The sequence below is a fragment of the Arachis hypogaea genome, chromosome 18, assembly GCF_003086295.3.
Source record: "Arachis hypogaea cultivar Tifrunner chromosome 18, arahy.Tifrunner.gnm2.J5K5, whole genome shotgun sequence".
Classification (NCBI taxonomy): Eukaryota; Viridiplantae; Streptophyta; class Magnoliopsida; order Fabales; family Fabaceae; genus Arachis; species Arachis hypogaea.
Window position 1 is genome coordinate 132,594,268 of NC_092053.1, and position 16,594 is coordinate 132,610,861.

A 16,594-nucleotide genomic window follows, 5' to 3' on the forward strand; every position below is an offset into this window, starting at 1 on the left:
TACCCAATATTCATTCAACTAGTACCCTAGGGTATTAGGTGTCCGAAATCAAAGTATAATAAATACATTGTTAATTACTATGACAATTGCATGTCAAAAGAAACTCTATTACTATGCTCATCTTGAGAATATTGTAAGACCCCAAGATTTCGAAAATTAAATAATTAGTTATTTATGAGTTATTATATTTGTTGAGATTTTATTTAGTTAAAAAAATTATTTTTAACAAAAATAATTAAATAGAATTTTATGATTAATGAAGTTTAATTTAATTATTACTTATTTTATTAGTTTGAATTATTTATTAGAAATAACTTTAATAGATAAAAATTTAAATTAATTATTATTATTATTATTATTATTATTATTATTATTATTTATTATCATTATTATATTATTATTATTTTCTTAGTCTAATTTATATTTGGCAAAGGCCATTAAGAAAAATCAAAGAAAATTAAAAGAAGCAACGTGGCTATATATGTATGTATGTGATCATGACACATATACCTCATTCGTTTAATAACTAATAACACTTGGAGGAATCATCATCAATCACCTTTGTTCCTTTCATTTTACCACCGAACCAAGCTTAAGGAAAATAAGAAAAAGAGAGATCGTGGGTGAGGGAGGAAACCGCGACTTCTTTGGCTTTCCACCTTCGATTTCTCTCGATTTATAATTCCAATAAAAAATGTAATCCGGTAAAAGTGTTCGTATCCTCCTCTTCTACACGTTGGCGTTATTTTTGTCTGGTAGAAGTTGATGGTGACGTAGCTCTCCTTCCTCTTGACTTCGACCAACTGGAGTTCTAGGAAGTACAGATGATTTCTAACGTTTTCTTCTTCAGCAGCTTGGTCAAAAAGCTCCTCCAGAATTTTCGTTGACTTTGATTTCATACGGAGGTAGGAGATTTATTTTTAAAGATAAACGTTTTTAATTTAGAATGCCTACAAAATTAATTGAATAATTGCATATATATATATATATATATATATATATATATATATATATAATAGTAATGTTATTGAGTATGGATTATTGCTATGAATGTGACTGTTTTCTGATTATTAAGAATTTCACTGATTTGAGAATTGTTGAGATTTGAGAATTGTTGAGAAAAAGGCTGGTGAATTGTTGAGGAATAGGGAACCCGTAATGGTGGTTTAGACCGAATTTTAGAGAAAATGCCGCCGAAATTTTATAAAATATGAGGTTTTATTTGAAAAGTTATTTTAAAATATTTGGTTTTGGAAAATTAAATTATTTAAAATATATTTAGTTAAGAAAAGATTTACTCTATTTTAAAGTTTGATTTATTAAGAAAAATATAATGTTTTAAACCCAATCTTTTAAGGAGAGATTTTGTTTTAAGTAAAGATTTGAGCTCGGTTTATTAAGAAAAGAAATCTCTGCCACAGGAGAGCAGAGAACAAGGATTTAAAAAATATATTAATTAATGAAGTGTCTGCCACAGGAGAGCAGATGTGACATTGTTTGGGCCTTAGTGCCAAATGTAAAGTGGGGACGCCCACACACTGAGAATTGTTTTCCAGATGTACGCTTATTGATTTGGAAAGTCACATTGATGCGGCCTAGCCGTATGACTTATAAGCACACTGATGCATCTGGAAAGCCATATCTGGGACTTGTACCCGAGTAATGTCGGGAGCGGGTAGGCAACAGACACATGAGCTCATGGCCTGCGTTAGGGATAGACATGCATCATGTTGTTTGCACATTTGCATTTGATTGCGCTTGCTTGTCTTATTACTTTGTGATTGTATTGTTTGTCTTGTTGTGACTTGCTTGTACATTGAATTGAATCTCTTGCTTGCACTATTTGTTTGTGAGTGTATTAAAGTGATTACGAGTTGACATTTGACCGAGGATTAACTATGTGGTTGAGAGATAGAAAATGTGACTAATTTTATATTTAAGTTTTGTTTTGAGTTAAAAGATTTTAAAAGGAGGTAATTAATTATCTAAAGTAGAACCAAGAGTATTTTCAAAGGGTTTGATAAAAATATATTTTTATTGAGTAAAGTTAATTATTTGTACTTTATTTCATTACTTTTACGGCATTTCCATTCCCTACTGAGAACGTGTGGTTTGTTCTCACCCCAAATCTTCCACCCTTTCACTGACACAGGTTCGGAGATTCAGTAAGAAGCTGCAGATGATTAGTACATTTACTTGTGATTCCTGTTGTTTTTATAAAGTTCCCTCGTCCTTGTTGCTTTAGGGTTTTTATTTTATCCAGAGGAATAGGTATTGTATTTGAGTTTTACATTGAATTTAATCGTATAACATCTATTATTATTAGTAATTATGTGATTATTATTATTTGAAGATCTTTTGTTATATGATTTTAATTACTAAAATCTATTTTCTGAAATTTTCTTAAAAACGGAAACGCGATAGCGACATAAAGGCTCAATAGTAAATTTATAATAAAGGAAATCAGGTCCGTAACGCCTTACTTTTGGTACGCTCATGACGTGCTAAAATTTAAGGTGTTACAAATATCCTATTGACAAATATACGGTAATTATAACCACTAGGAATTCTCAAAGTGAGTCGGTTCAATGGTCATATCTCTATATGCACCATCTATATATATAATTTAATAAATGAGATCTATTAATCTTCATCCAATGAAGATCATTATATATATATATATTGATCTTTCCGAATTATTAATGTCCTTTTTAATAATCCTATGACCAAGAACAATTTACATTACCAACCTTGTTTTATACTTAGTATCTCACCCTTTTAGTTCTTTTTAACGGAAAAATACCAATTTGCTGCCTATGATTGTTGCATTTTGTGATGGTGCAGTGAGTGTTCAAGTTTGACATCTATTCAATGCTTGAATCTCAACATCCATAACCTTTTTCCAATGTGGACAATTTAGTACTTGTTTGACACTGGTTGATATATTGTTGATAAGATCAATAACTTGTGAGGCCAAGGCTTATGATATGGATCTGGTTGTAATTGAGTGAGTATTTAAGGGTTGTAAAGGTGGAAGACATACATCTAAGCCTCTGATGGGTAAACGGTTTTGAGGTTGAGTTGAAGTCAGATTGTACGGTGTTTGGTTTGGTAATTACAGCTATTCAGTGGGGGTTTGGCTTGGTGATTTTGGACTGCTACATTGATCAGAAGCATTTGAGGTTGCAGGAGTATTTGGTGTTGGTTCAATTAAATGAGGTGAAGTGATTTCTTCTATCCGAAACTTTGTGAGATAAGTAGTAGATGTAAAATTGTTAGAAGAATTAGAAAACATAATCTGATATGGAAATATTATTTCGATAAATGTAACATGTCTCGTAGCAAAGGATTCGATAAATGTTTGGTTTTATTTGTGCACTTTTTTCTCATTTAATGATCATCACTGTTTAGAAATATTGAAGACATTTCTTAATGGATTGGAAACTTATATCCATAGAGAAATTATCTTTGATGATCCTAAAACTATTCGTGATGCTTTTTATTTGGCAAAGTATTATGAAGAACGCTGGAGCAATCCATTTTCAGAAATTTCAAAGCCAAAATTATCATCTCAACACCAGATCCAGAAAAGTTCATCAATAAAAATTTTCTATCAATCACTGAATCAAAGTCCAGAATCAGCATTTCAAGCAAAAATTCAAATCCAGAATTCTACGGTAGACACCACAGAAAAACCATCAACAGAACACGAAATCAGAACTCCATAAGCAAAATCATCACGAAAACTCAAGATCAAGCGAAATTACAGATTGCTGATACAGATTTTACATCCTCAAGAATTCAACTATCTAATTCAATACCTCAACAACAGTTTTCAGCATCAACAACAGCACTTCCAGATCTGCAAAGGGAGCTTCAGATTCAATTTTATTTTACACTTTTCATTCAATCAGAATGTAATAGGATGTATGTAAGGGGTGTTAGATTAAAAAGCAAAATCAATATAGTCTAATTTAAACTATTGCGACTTTGATTAATGATACTTTTATGTTTCAAAAACTTTTTTGAGATTTTATTGATAAAAGATAATAGTAACTTTAAGTTGATGAAATCGTTTTAGATTTATCCATAATTTAATTTAACATCTTAAGAAGAAGAAGAAGAAGTAGTATCGATAATTTAATTTAAAATCTGATGAAGAAGATCTAACTTAAAATCCTAATAAGAAGAAGAACTACTCATAATGTAATTTAAAATTCTAATAAGAAGAAGATCTAAAATGGTGTTTAAAAAAAGAGGGTGCTTATTTATCTAAAAAGATTATAAATTAATATTTAATTTAAAAGATATAAAAGTAAATAATTTTATAAATTAAGCAAAGTTTAGATAATTCCTCATAAATATTATAGAATTGGTAATTAAAAATTCTAATAAAAAAATTTAAAATAGTGCTTAAAAATACTGTTTATTTATCTAAAAAAATTATAAAATAATATTTAATTTAAAAATATAAAAATAACTCATTTTTAGAAAATTAAATCCTACAACAGATAAATTAAGCAAAACAAAAGAACTCCTCATAGATACTATAAAATTGGACAATTGAAAATTCTAAGAAGAAGAAGTACCCATAATCTAATTTAGAATCCTAAAAGGAAGAAAAAGAAGTAGTTAATCCAAGAATGAGTGAAGAAGAATTAGATACTTTCTCAACAGAACTACTGTTTGCCGCCGACATGGGACCACCTCAGTTTCAGTGGCGCTCTGTGTTTCAGTCTCTGCCTCTGCATCATCCGGTCTGGACTGGGGACGAAAACCACATTCTGGCTGCCAATGTGGGTGGTAATCAACAGCTTCAGCCTCAGCTTCCTCCTTTGCCGCAGTTTGCCGCCAATGTGCTTCCGCCGGGAGGTGCAGCAGGTGCGATGGAGGTGTGATGCAGATTGATATAAGATAAATGGATGAGATTGATGTCGGTGATGAGCTTCTGGAAGCGTTCCTGTATCTGCATGGGAGTCTTTTCGGTGAGACAAGCAGCCACAGCCTCCCACCGGTTCTGCATTGCTTCCGGAAGACATTCAGCAATCACCATCTCAAACTCTTTGTTCTCCATTGACGGGAAACTCTCGGGGGAAGCACATTGACGGCAAACTCCGGCAAATGAGGAAGCTCCTCAATCTGAGCTCCATAGCTCAAGTTACAAGTAAAACAAGATGAAGATAAATAGTGAAATGGAGTTTCCTTCTTCTCTTCACAAGTTCAGCGCCGCTCTCCCTCAAATTAGGTTAAAATGAGCTGAATGCTCATTAAAAATTGTATATATATATATATTGGGCTTGGACTCAACTTGAGTTTGGTCCAACCCGTTAACATTTTAAGTTTGTTTGTCCCAATTTTAGGCCAAAATTTTTTTGAATTAGTGCCTAGTTTTCAATCTAAATATTTTCTTAAGGTTTTTTACTGTTTTTATTATTCTCAATAACACCGGATATACTTAAACTGGTACTATCAACTAAATTACCTTTCTTAAATAAATAAAACTCAAAATCTAATTAATTTTTTTCTTAATAAATCAAAATCAAATGATATAATTCTTAAATCCAAATCTTTCTAAATAATCACTTCAAACAAAATCTCCAATTTTTTTAAAAAATTTCGGCAGCATCTCCTCTAAAATTCAAACTTTGCCACCCTTCAAGAGTCCCAACCAAATCAAACCAAACATCTCTCAATCATTCAAATCACTTCCAATAAATCATTATCACAACAACATCACTCATCAACTCAAGGAAATCAACAAAATCCATAATTTAATCAACCAATCTCATTAATCACAATTTTAAATCAACTTCAGTAGCATCAACTAATAATTCAGAATTCTCAGCCTTCTCAAACAGTTTCAAACCAAACCATTCCCAAATATCAAATCATTCCCAATTTTAAACCGATTTCGATATCAAATCATGTTCAAATATCAAACTACTTCCAATTTCAACCATTTTCAATGTCAATTCATTTTCAATAAATCATTTTCAAAGTCGATTCATTTTCAATACAAATTCATATCTAAAACCAAGAAAATCACTTTTCATAATATTCAATCGAATAAACTTTTCAAATTAGACTTTCCCTACAACTGTACGCCAACCCAAGAAGTTAATAATTCAATCAAGCAAATAATTTCATTCATCCAAATCAACTCAATTTAATACATAAGACTCACATAATCACCAAAAATATATTTTTGCATCAATATCGATTTATAATAATTTTTTACAATAAAATGAGTTTAAGAAAAACGCCCCTACCTCGATTGTCGAAACTCGAAAACTCTAAAACTCATCAAACTCATTTTTCTCCCAGCCTGCAATAGATGCAGCTGTAACCACAACTCCATATCGCTTCCGCAACAATAACCGCAACTTCAAACGCAACACACAATAACCGATATTCAACCCTATCTCAATAACGTCGCAAAACTTCAGCATAAGAAAACAGAAACTTATATCTCAAGGGTTCCAAAAAGAAATCACTTACTGCATTTAGAAAGTAACAAAGGAATAGAATGGCAACGGCTCCAGTGATAACTTCCGCCAATCACCGCGTCATTTTTCGGCGACAGAGACGCATCTCAAGTCACCATCAACGCTGGCGGCAAAGGAACGACTGAACCAAGTAGCGGCAGCTCTGGCGTGGTTCTGGCGGCCACAACAACTTTCTCGACAGCCATACACGACGGGCAACAATCGCAGCAGCAACAGGGAGAGCGGAGGCCATAGTGTCAGAGCCGACAGCGACAGGAGCTCCAGCAGTGGCTGCTTGTCTCACCGGAAAGACCCCATGTAGATACAGAAACGCTTCCAGAAGCTCATCACCGACATCAGTCTCATCCATAAATCTTATATCAATCTGCATCAAACTTCCATCGCACCTGCTGCACCTCCCACCACATTGGAACGCAACCCACTCTCCCTCCCCGGAACAAGTCATCAAAACCAACCTTCCAACACCAACCTTTAACTAAGACTGGTGAAAGAAAGAAAACAATTCATTGGACTCAACAAGAGAATGAGTATGTATTATTCTATTCCTTTTTCCTCCTCTTTTATTTATTATTATACGAGCATAATAACGTTTTTTGGACTTGGAAACAAAAAAAAAATAAATCAGAAAAAATGGTTTGATATCTAAAAATATTTTTTTCGTCTGAAATAAAATAAAAAAATTATTATTTTCTTAAATTCTATTTTTTAACTTTAATTTCTTAAATACGATTTTTGCACTCCGGTGAACTTCTCTTCAAATTCTAAAAAAGATGGCTAACTCAAATTGTTAAACTTCACAACGGACAATGACAATCATTATCATTGTCTCCAGAGTACTTTAATGAAAATAATATTTTTTTTTCAAATTTATAAAGAGAAAAAATCCTTGTTAAATATAGCTTGTTGCACTGTATATATCTGGAGGCGATGATAATGGTTGCCATTGATGCCAATAATATTGAAGAAGCCATGGTTATTGTCTGTATATTTTTGTGTACTCTTATGTATTCTTGAAAATCATGATAATGGCTTAAAAGTTTGAGTTGCGTGAAATTTGAAAAAAATTGAAGTGAAGTTCGCCAGGGGTTAGCGAACTCTATAAAAAAATATAGAGTTCCCGGAAGTGCGACAAATTCGCCCTAAATAAAAAAATCATATTTAAAAAGTTAAAGTTAAAAAATCATGTATAGGAAAATAATTAATTTTTTATTTTATTTTTGAAAAAAATCCTCTAAAAATATCATATACCATTGTAATTTTTTAATAAATTTTGTTAATAATTATTTTAAAAAAATGTGTCTTGACAGGTTATTTCTTAGAGGATACGAAGAATTAGGTTATAAACGCAAGGGGAAAAGAATTTCTGAAGATTATGTCAAAATAGAAACGCAAAAATAAGTTGCTAGTCATGCACAAAAAATTCTGAACTGGAGAAAACAGAAGAAATAACATTCATGATGGATCATAGTAAGTTATCTTCTTGTTGATCGAAAAATATTTTCGATATAAATGAGTTGGATCGAAAAGAATTAAGTGTAGTTTCTCGAAAAGACACGCGCATGAGTATGAAGTTGGAAGTAATTAGCGCTGATTTGGATTTCGATTGTTTTGTTGATCGAGTAAGCTAAATCGAATAGGAGACTCGATTCGAGAAATTGAGTAAGGCCTTCGAAAAGCTGGTCGAATAGTTGTGGAAATGGGAATGTTAGTGGCTTCTATCACACGAGGAACACATGGGAAATATCTACAATCGCGCAGCGGGAACGGTTACCAAGAGTGATTGTATTTCAAATTTGTAATTTTTATTTAATTATAATTAATTGTAACTTAATTATCCGTTATGTAAGATAGTTTATAAATACTAGGAAGTATTAGGAAATAAGGGTTGTAACTTTGACTCAAAAAACACACTCTAGCATTCTCACATCCCAGGAAATTTCTGAGTTTGCGATCGAGTTACATTTTCTGTAGGGTTCCTTCCATCTTCTTCTTTCTTTCAATTTATTTTTCTGTAAATTTAACATTTCAATTAATCATATTTACCAAGTGTTCTTCACTTTCTTTGTCTAATTTATCTTTCTGCATTTCATTCCTTATGGTAAAGTCCTTTGATCTAATCGAAGGTATTTTTATTGTTCTCTTATAATTTTCATGCAAACTTTTCCATTTAACATCTATTTAGTTTTCAAAACTTTAATTTCTAAGTCTCATTTATCAATTTACAAATTTTTTTATCTTTATTTTCAACATTTGTCTAATCGAAGACACTTTGATACACTTTTAGAAAACTGGTACTCGCACAGAGGAGTAGGTTTTGCTCCCAGACCACTAGATATTGAACCACCATCGATTTGCTAAAAATCGACAAAACAAATTGGCACGCCCGGTGGGACAGTTTTAAATCGAAATGTGTCAAATGTGAATGGTGGTTCATCCACCAATGATAGCATACTAGTATCCATGCAACAAGCCGACATATCTTCACGTTCGAAAGGTGTAATTGGAACTGAAAGTATAACCGTTACGACTATTCAAATTGGAAATGTTGGACGTAATACTCGTCCACGTGGCCCTGTGCCACCATATCAACCTCCATTAATCGCTGGTTGGCCCTCTTATGGTCTTCCTCCTGGTTATACCCCACTGGTGGGTGGATTTATGCCACCTGTCTGCTTTGGAAATGTAAATGGAGTGAATAATATTCAAAACCCACAGTAACACTCCGAGTGCTCTCGCGATTATCATGTGGGCTCCACTTCGAATGCTGCGAATTTGATGGCAGTTTATCGACAATAAGTGGAGGAAATTCACCATGACTTAGTCAATTTTTTGACTCAGCAAATGACTACAATTCTGAATCCCATGATGGCTGATCATGAATCGAGATTCGAGCGTCTTGCTAGACAAGTCGACAGGATTGCTCGAATTGTTGATTATGATGAAGGTGAGAGGCATAATGCTAGGGGAAATAATGAAGGGGCAGAAAATAATTTTCAAAATGAAAATGATATTCCGAATCGAGAAAATCTCCACATTGTTCCTCGAGGTCAAAATGCTGATGACTATTTAGCCGGATTGAGGGGTGATCGCTATCAAGTCACTAGAATTGTAGAAGAGGTGTTAAATCGGGTTGGGCTGAATGTTGGTTTTATGAATCAACCACATTTTGTGTCCGTTTTTTCCCAAGCGGTTTAAATGGCTGAAGTGCCAATAGGGGTGAAAAATCCAAAAATAACCACAAAATTTGCTGGTGAAGTTGGAGAATCAACTACTAAACATGTTGCTCGTTATTTGGTTGAAATCGGGAATCTAGATAATGATGAGAATTTGAAAATGAAATTTTTTCCTTCGTCATTGACGAAGAACACATTTACTTGGTTTTCAAATCTCAGACCAAATTCGATCACAATATGGAATCAGTTAGAAACTGCTTTTCACGCTCAGTTTTATCGAGGGAAAATGAACGTAGCAGTTACTGATCTAGTGGCTTTGAAACGTGAAGATGGTGAAACTATCGATGATTATTTAATACATTTCAAAAATGCTAGAAGTAGATGCTATGTGACATTACCCGAAAGTGAGATAGTGACAATAGCAACTATGGGGTTGTGATTTTATATGCGTAGGAAATTGCTTAATGTGCATATTCCTGATCTGGCTCATTTGGCCGAAAAGGTTCGGCAGACCGAGCTCATGAAAAAGGAGAAAGAAAAACATAGGAGTGAGCAGAGGTCGAAAAGTAAACCTTTTACTCGAAAAGAAAAGGTTGCCTATGTAACCATGGAATCCTCATAGGAGGAATTTGATTTCGAAATAGAAGTTGATTTGGTTGAACTTAAGAAAGGTCCTCCATATGTTTGCTCTTTACTGAAAAAGCTTCCTAGTCGTGAAAAGTCGAATGACTCAAAACTTAAAAGTGGAAAGAAGTATAGTTTTGATATCTCAAAATCTGATCAGATTTTCGATGTGTTGCTTAAAGATAAACAATTAGTTTTGCCTAGGGTAGAACTTTACTTTCCATAAAAGATTTAAAAGGAAAGCCTTATTGTAAATTTCATCAAGCAACAAGTCATTCGACTAATAGCTGTGTCCGTTTCAGGAATTTGATTCAAGAGGCAATCATGGAAGGACGTTTGAAATTTGATGATGGCAAGAAGGAGAAGAAGGTTGATGTAGATCCCTCGAGGTTGATGCCAGTTGTGTCGAGCCTTACTTAGGGGTGAATATGGTTGGCATGTCTTATGATTTCGATGTGGCTCTTGATGATTTTGAGTCACAAGTAAGATCTGTATACCCTAGAACAGGGGATGGCTTGCTGGACTTCTTGGTTCAGCAAAAGATCAAAGATTGGGACGTATCTCTGTGTCCGCGGTGTAATGCTGTCTTTGATGTTGAAGCGGTAGCAATTTTTGAAAAAGAGAGAATGAAGAAAGAATTGGCTCACAGGGAGGAACAAGCACGCCAGAGGCAGCCAATTCAACGTGTGGAGGGTTCTAGCTCAAAAATCCATCAACATGATGTGAGTGCACCTTTAAGTCGATCTCAGGCTATAGGTGTTCAGTGGATTAGAAACTGTAAAGAATTCCAAAGGCGTGATCATCTATATCGACGCAATCCTCAGAGGGGGTATCGAGCACCTTCTCGAAATCAATATGCCTTCTATCGAGGACGAGCCAGGGGTTACCCAAGAGGAAGATGTCGAATGAGGAATTTCAATCAAAATAAGAAACTTCAAATTGAAACAGGAAAAGAAGTAAGCAAGGGGCAACGCCTTCTGTGCATTCTCGAATTGTCTTTTCTTCTGATGGAGAGACTTATCCCAAGGAAATTCCATCACCAGCAAAGATGGAAAAAGGCAAGGCAGTTGCTCAGTCCTCTGGGATTGGCAAACATAAAGATATTGATGTTGACGAGGAATGCTTTGATGAAGGAGATGATGACATGGTAGGAACGATCTCAATATTTTATGCCAATTGCGGATATGTTAATCGATTTTGCAGCAAGAAAAGAAATTCTTAGTTTCATGGACGGTTATTTAGGATATAACCAAATTTTCATTGCGAAAGATGACGTGGCTAAAACTGCCTTCCGTTGTTCTGGGGCATTAGGTACATATAAGTGGGTGGTTATGCCTTTTGGTTTAAAGAATGCTGGAGCAACATATCAGCGAGCAATGAATGCCAATTATCATGAGTTTTGTACGAGATGTCTCTAATACGGGTTGAAGGGTGGATCGGAAACCTGCGGATCAAGGCCGAAGCCGGGTCACTTGATTGGAGCAGTGGGGGGAGGTACCTGCAAAGACACTCCGACGCTCAAGTTAGAATGGATCTAAGAGGTATAAGGTGTGAGGAATGAATGAATACCTGGAGGGACTTTGGTCCTCTATTTATAGGTGGTGATGAGTATCTTATCTTATCTTATCTGGTTAAGATAAGATGAGTGAATTCGAAAGTTGGTTAGGAGCTTTGGAGGGCCGGTTTTTTGGGCCTTCTGAGTGAGGTGCGGGTCGGACTCGGGGAGCCGGGGTCGGGTGCAGTCCCGGGTCCGGGATCTGTGGTTCAGATCCGTAACAGTTGCCCCCGCAGCGGGAGAGCGAAACCGTTTTTTGGCTTTCCGCTTTCTCTTCCCTCTATCACTTCACTTCCCTCTATTACTTCATTTTCTTTTGTTTTTCTCTTTTGGACAATTTCTTCTTCCTTCTGTGGATTCCTCTCGGTGCCGTTTTTGTCAATTTTCTCAAGCTCTTTCCAGGCTCACTTTCTGCATTATCAGGTTGGTCTCTTTTGCTTTTTCTTCTTTTTGTTTTATGGTGTATCTATTTGTTCTGTTTCTGCCATGCATTGTTCTGCCTGTTTCTTTTGCTGCTTTCGTTTTTGGACCGTGTTTTGTGTTTTGGGAGGTGGTTTTCGAGTCTTTGGAGGGGCTGAGCACCGCCGTGCGGGTTGGTAGTGGCGGTAGGTTTTGTCTTGCTTCTGTATAGGGTTAGTAGGCTGATGGTGGTGCTCCTCCCTGTTTTAGGTATGCACCGGCGGAGAAATGAGAGTGTGGGTGCCCCGATAGCCCTTTCCAGAGGCGTTCCCGCTCGCTATACTTAGGTGACTAGCGATGTGTGGGGCGTTCCGTCACGGATGACGGAGGACGATCTTCAACGGCTCCGTGATCAGGGGGCGATTTGTGGTGGTGGTGATGAGGAGGGGCGGTACGAGCTCGTCCTCCCGGACGCCGACGAGCGCGTCTGTTATCTGAACCTTCATTCGCCCACTGTTCCGGACTGGATGTGGGTTTACGAGTCGATGTTCACTCGGCTCGGCGTGCGGTTTCCTTTCTCGCCATTTGTTCAGAATTTGCTGAGTCGGTGTTCTGTGGCGCCGTCTCAGCTTCACCCGAATAGTTGGGCTGCCGTGCGGTCTTTCGAGTTGGTGTGCCGGTATCTTGATCTTCCGGCTTCTGTTCCTGTTTTTCTTTTTCTTTTCTTATGCACTCTTCCGACTAAGGAAGGGAAGCATAAGAAAGGATATATGTCATTTCGTGCTCAGCCTCATCGCCGAATTTTTGGGTTGTTTGAGGATTCCTTTCACGGTTTCAAAAGGGAATATTTTAAGGTGCGCCCCGTCCAGGGGCATCATCCGTTTTGGCTGACGCCAGAGGGCGTACGCCGGTTTCCGACATATTGGAATTTCCGTGCTGGCCCGTCGGTTCTGACTAAGTTCACCTATGACAGTTTATCTCAGGAGGATAAGGACGTTGCCAACGTTTTGTGGCATTTGTTTGGCGAGCGTCCGTTGAATCCTCGAGATGTCATGGGGGATCCCGAGGCTTGTCGGACGTATATCGGTGTGTGCCTTGTCCCTTTCTCGATTTTTTATGTTTTGTTTTCCTAACTTTGTAACTTGATTTTTCTTTGGTTTCTTTCGGTTGAGATGGCTGGTGGGCTGACTTCTCTGGCAAGGTTGAAGGCAGTGATGGGTCAGAAGGAGGGGTCTTCGTCTCCTTCTACCCCTGTCTCCAATCCTGCCGTGGATTCTCAGCCGGTTTCTCAGGAGGTGATTTCTTCGGGTGTGCGGACCGACGCTCAGGTTTCTCCTGGTCTCGCGAATTCGCCTGAAGTCGTCGTGGTGACGGCTGCTGAGGCTTCTCGGAAGAGAAAAAGGCCTGAGGATCCGAGCAGCGAGACTTTCGAGGAAGAGGGTCTGGTGCCTAGTGTGATGGACCGTCGTTTCGATGCCCCGGGGTTTATCGATCAGCACTTGATGCCTGGTACGGAGCCATTTTTTTATGGCTGCGATGTTTCATTCCAGGCCAAGTCGGTGTATCGTGCCCTCCTTCGGTCTGCCGTCGTTGTTCGAAAGGCTGAGCCCATGATGGCTCAAGTTGGTTTGTTGGATAAGAAACTCCGCCATTCTCAGGCTGAGATGGTTAAGCTGAAGGAGAAGCTTGAGGCTGCCGAGGTTGCAAGGGAGAAGGCAGTGAAGTCTTCTGAGGAAGCCGGGGCAGAGATTCTCCGGCTTTCTGAGGTTGAGACTTCACTTCTTTCCCAACTGTGTGAGGAGCAGCTAAAGGCTTCTAATGCGGGTTCCCAGGCTGCCGTGCTTCTCGGTGAGTTGGAAGCTCTGAAGGCCGAGGTTGCTGCCTTGAAGAGGGAAAAAATGGAGTTGCTGGCTGATGCCAAGGATGCGATTACCGCCACTGAGGAGACGATGAAGGCACAGGCCCTGGTGTTGGCTCCGGGTGTGGATGTGTCCGTAATGGGAGCTTTCAAGACCGTTCGTGATGGCCAGATAGCCGACCTCGAGTAGTTTTATCTCTTGTAATTTTGAATTTTTGCTTTTAGACTTGGTTTGTTTTTTGGATATTTTGGTTTGGCCGTGGGCCGTGTAACCGTGACTTCGTAATTTCGGATTTTGTTTAATGACTTTTTCGGCTGTTCGGGCCTCTTTTGTATATCCCGTTTAAAGCTATTCCGTTTTTTGGTTTATTTCACTCCCTGTTTGGGATGAGCGGACCGTCGTGTGGTTGAATTTTCGTGGATATCCGTGTTTTGGGCCTGGAGGGTGATCGGTCCCCCAGTTGTGGCCGTGATTTTGTTCCGTGTTTGGGACACTTAAAAAAATAAAGAATTTAGGGATAGCTTTTAATGGAATTTTATTGGTGGGTGGGCCTCGTTAAAACCCTCCGTGTGTGGCAGGAAAGAGTACCCGGGATTGATACTTAAGCAAAAAAAGATTTTAAGATTCGTAAAAAATGGGAAGATAAGTGAAGAAAAGGCGATAACCAAAAAAGAAAGGGGGTGACCTAGCGAGGTCGGTCTAAGTGTAGTATCGTCGTAAGTTGACGGCGTTCCATGTCCTCGGGACTTCATTGCCGTTGAGCCGTTCGAGTTTGTATGCTCCCTTTCCGATTGCAGCCTTGATTCTGTATGGTCCTTTCCAGTTGGAGGTGAGTTTTCCCTCTCCTGGGGTCGGGGGACCGATGTCATTTCGTCGTAGGACGAGGTCGTCAGTTGCGAATTCTCGCCGGATGACTCCGTGGTTGTATCTTAGGCTGATTCTCTGTTTTAGGGCTAGCTCTCTGAGATGGGCTATGCTTCTTACTTCGTCAATGAGGTCTCGTTCTGCTCCCTCATCGTTACCTCCGACTATTTTTCTGGGGCTTGGGTCTCCGATCTCTACCGGGATGACCGCCTCCACACCGTATGTTAATCGGAAAGGTGTTTCTCCCATGGTCGTTTGAGGTATGGTTCGGTATGACCATAGGACCGATCCGAGTTCGTCGGCCCATAGTCCTTTGGCTTCGTCGAGCCGCTTTTTGAGTCCTTTGACGATTATTTTATTCGCAGATTCCACCTGTCCATTTGTTTGGGGGTGTTCTACCGAGCTAAAACGGTGAGATATACGTAGCCCTTCTAAAAATTCTCTGAACTTTTTGTCAGCAAATTGGATTCTGTTGTCCGAGATAATGATCTCGGGGATCCCGAATCGGGTGATGATCTGTCGCCAGAGGAATTTTCGGCATTGGGTTGCCGTTATGGAGGCCAGAGGTTCGGCTTCGATCCATTTGGTGTAGTAGTCTATGGCGACGATGAGGTACCTGAGTTGACCAGGTGCCGTAGGGAAAGGTCCGACGAGGTCGATCCCCCAGGTGCCGAATGGCCGTTCTGCCGATATGATGCTGAGCTGGTGAGGGGCGGCTTGGTGGATATTGGCGTGCCTTTGGCATTTGTCGCAGCTTTTAACTATTTGTATGGAATCCCGGATAACCGTGGGCCAGAAGTAGCCTGCCCTGATGACTTTTTGGGCTAATGTTTTACCTCCGACGTGGTGGCCGCAGCAACCTTTGTGGATTTCGCGGAGTATGTACTCCGTGTTCTCAGGTTTGACACATTTGAGCAGGGGTTGCGAGAATCCATGTTTGTATAGCTGTCCTGCGACAACGGTATAGGATAGGGTAGGTCCAAGATTCCTGGTTCGAGAGTGTCAGATGAGCGTTGGTTGTCGTTGACACGGAAGGTGACTTAACGACTTCCTGGATTAGCGATTTGTTACCGTGTCCTGGTTTGGTACTGGCTAGTTTGGAAAGTAGGTCTGCCCTAGCGTTTCGTTCCCTAGGAACGTGCTGTATGGTAACGTGCTCGAATCCTTCTTTTAGTTTGTTTACCTTAGCGAGGTATTGTTGGAGTAAGGGATCTCGTGTCTGGTAGTCTCCGTTAATTTGGGAGCTGACTACCTATGAATCGGTATTTACCTCTAGGACCTTTGCTCCGACTTCCCGGGCTAGGGCTAGGCCTGCCAAGAGGGCCTCGTATTCTGCCTGGTTATTTGAGACTGGGAATTCGTATCGTACTGACTGTTCGATCACGACTCCATTTTGGCTTTCGAGGATGACTCCGGCGCCTCCGGAAGTGATGTTCGAGGAGCCGTCAACGTGTAGCTTCCATGATTCGGGGGTGGAGTCTCTTGGTGTCATTTCGGCGATAAAGTCGGCCATGGCTTGTGCTTTGATCGAGTATCGGGGTTCGAACTTGATATCGAACTGGGATAGTTCGATGGACCATGCTAGCATTCTGCCCGCTAGGTCGGGTTTTTGTA

The 16,594-nt window shown here is 38.7% G+C and overlaps 1 protein-coding gene and 2 long non-coding RNA genes across 3 annotated transcripts; 1 reads left to right on the forward strand and 2 right to left on the reverse strand.

The window, feature by feature from the left end:
- Window positions 1-531: 531 nt before the first annotated feature.
- LOC112772408 (uncharacterized) lies at window positions 532-3,982 on the forward strand. Its single transcript, XR_003187490.2, has 3 exons — window positions 532-905; window positions 2,153-3,219; window positions 3,513-3,982. It is a non-coding gene; the product is annotated as an uncharacterized lncRNA (long non-coding RNA).
- Window positions 3,583-5,258, reverse strand: LOC112772407 (uncharacterized). Its single transcript, XR_003187489.3, has 2 exons — window positions 4,667-5,258; window positions 3,583-3,862 (listed from the first exon to the last, which is right to left on the reverse strand). It is a non-coding gene; the product is annotated as an uncharacterized lncRNA (long non-coding RNA).
- Window positions 5,259-14,815: 9,557 nt separating this feature from the next.
- On the reverse strand, window positions 14,816-15,229 carry LOC140181505 (uncharacterized). The gene has a single exon (XM_072225133.1). The coding sequence runs from the start codon at window positions 15,227-15,229 to the stop codon at window positions 14,816-14,818; it is 414 nt and encodes a 137-aa protein (XP_072081234.1).
- Window positions 15,230-16,594: the final 1,365 nt, after the last annotated feature.

What these genes read in the sequence shown, in the direction of transcription:
- LOC140181505 (XM_072225133.1), bottom strand. Translation starts at nt 15,229, where the DNA reads ATGGGAGAAACACCTTTCCGATTAACATACGGTGTGGAGGCGGTCATC.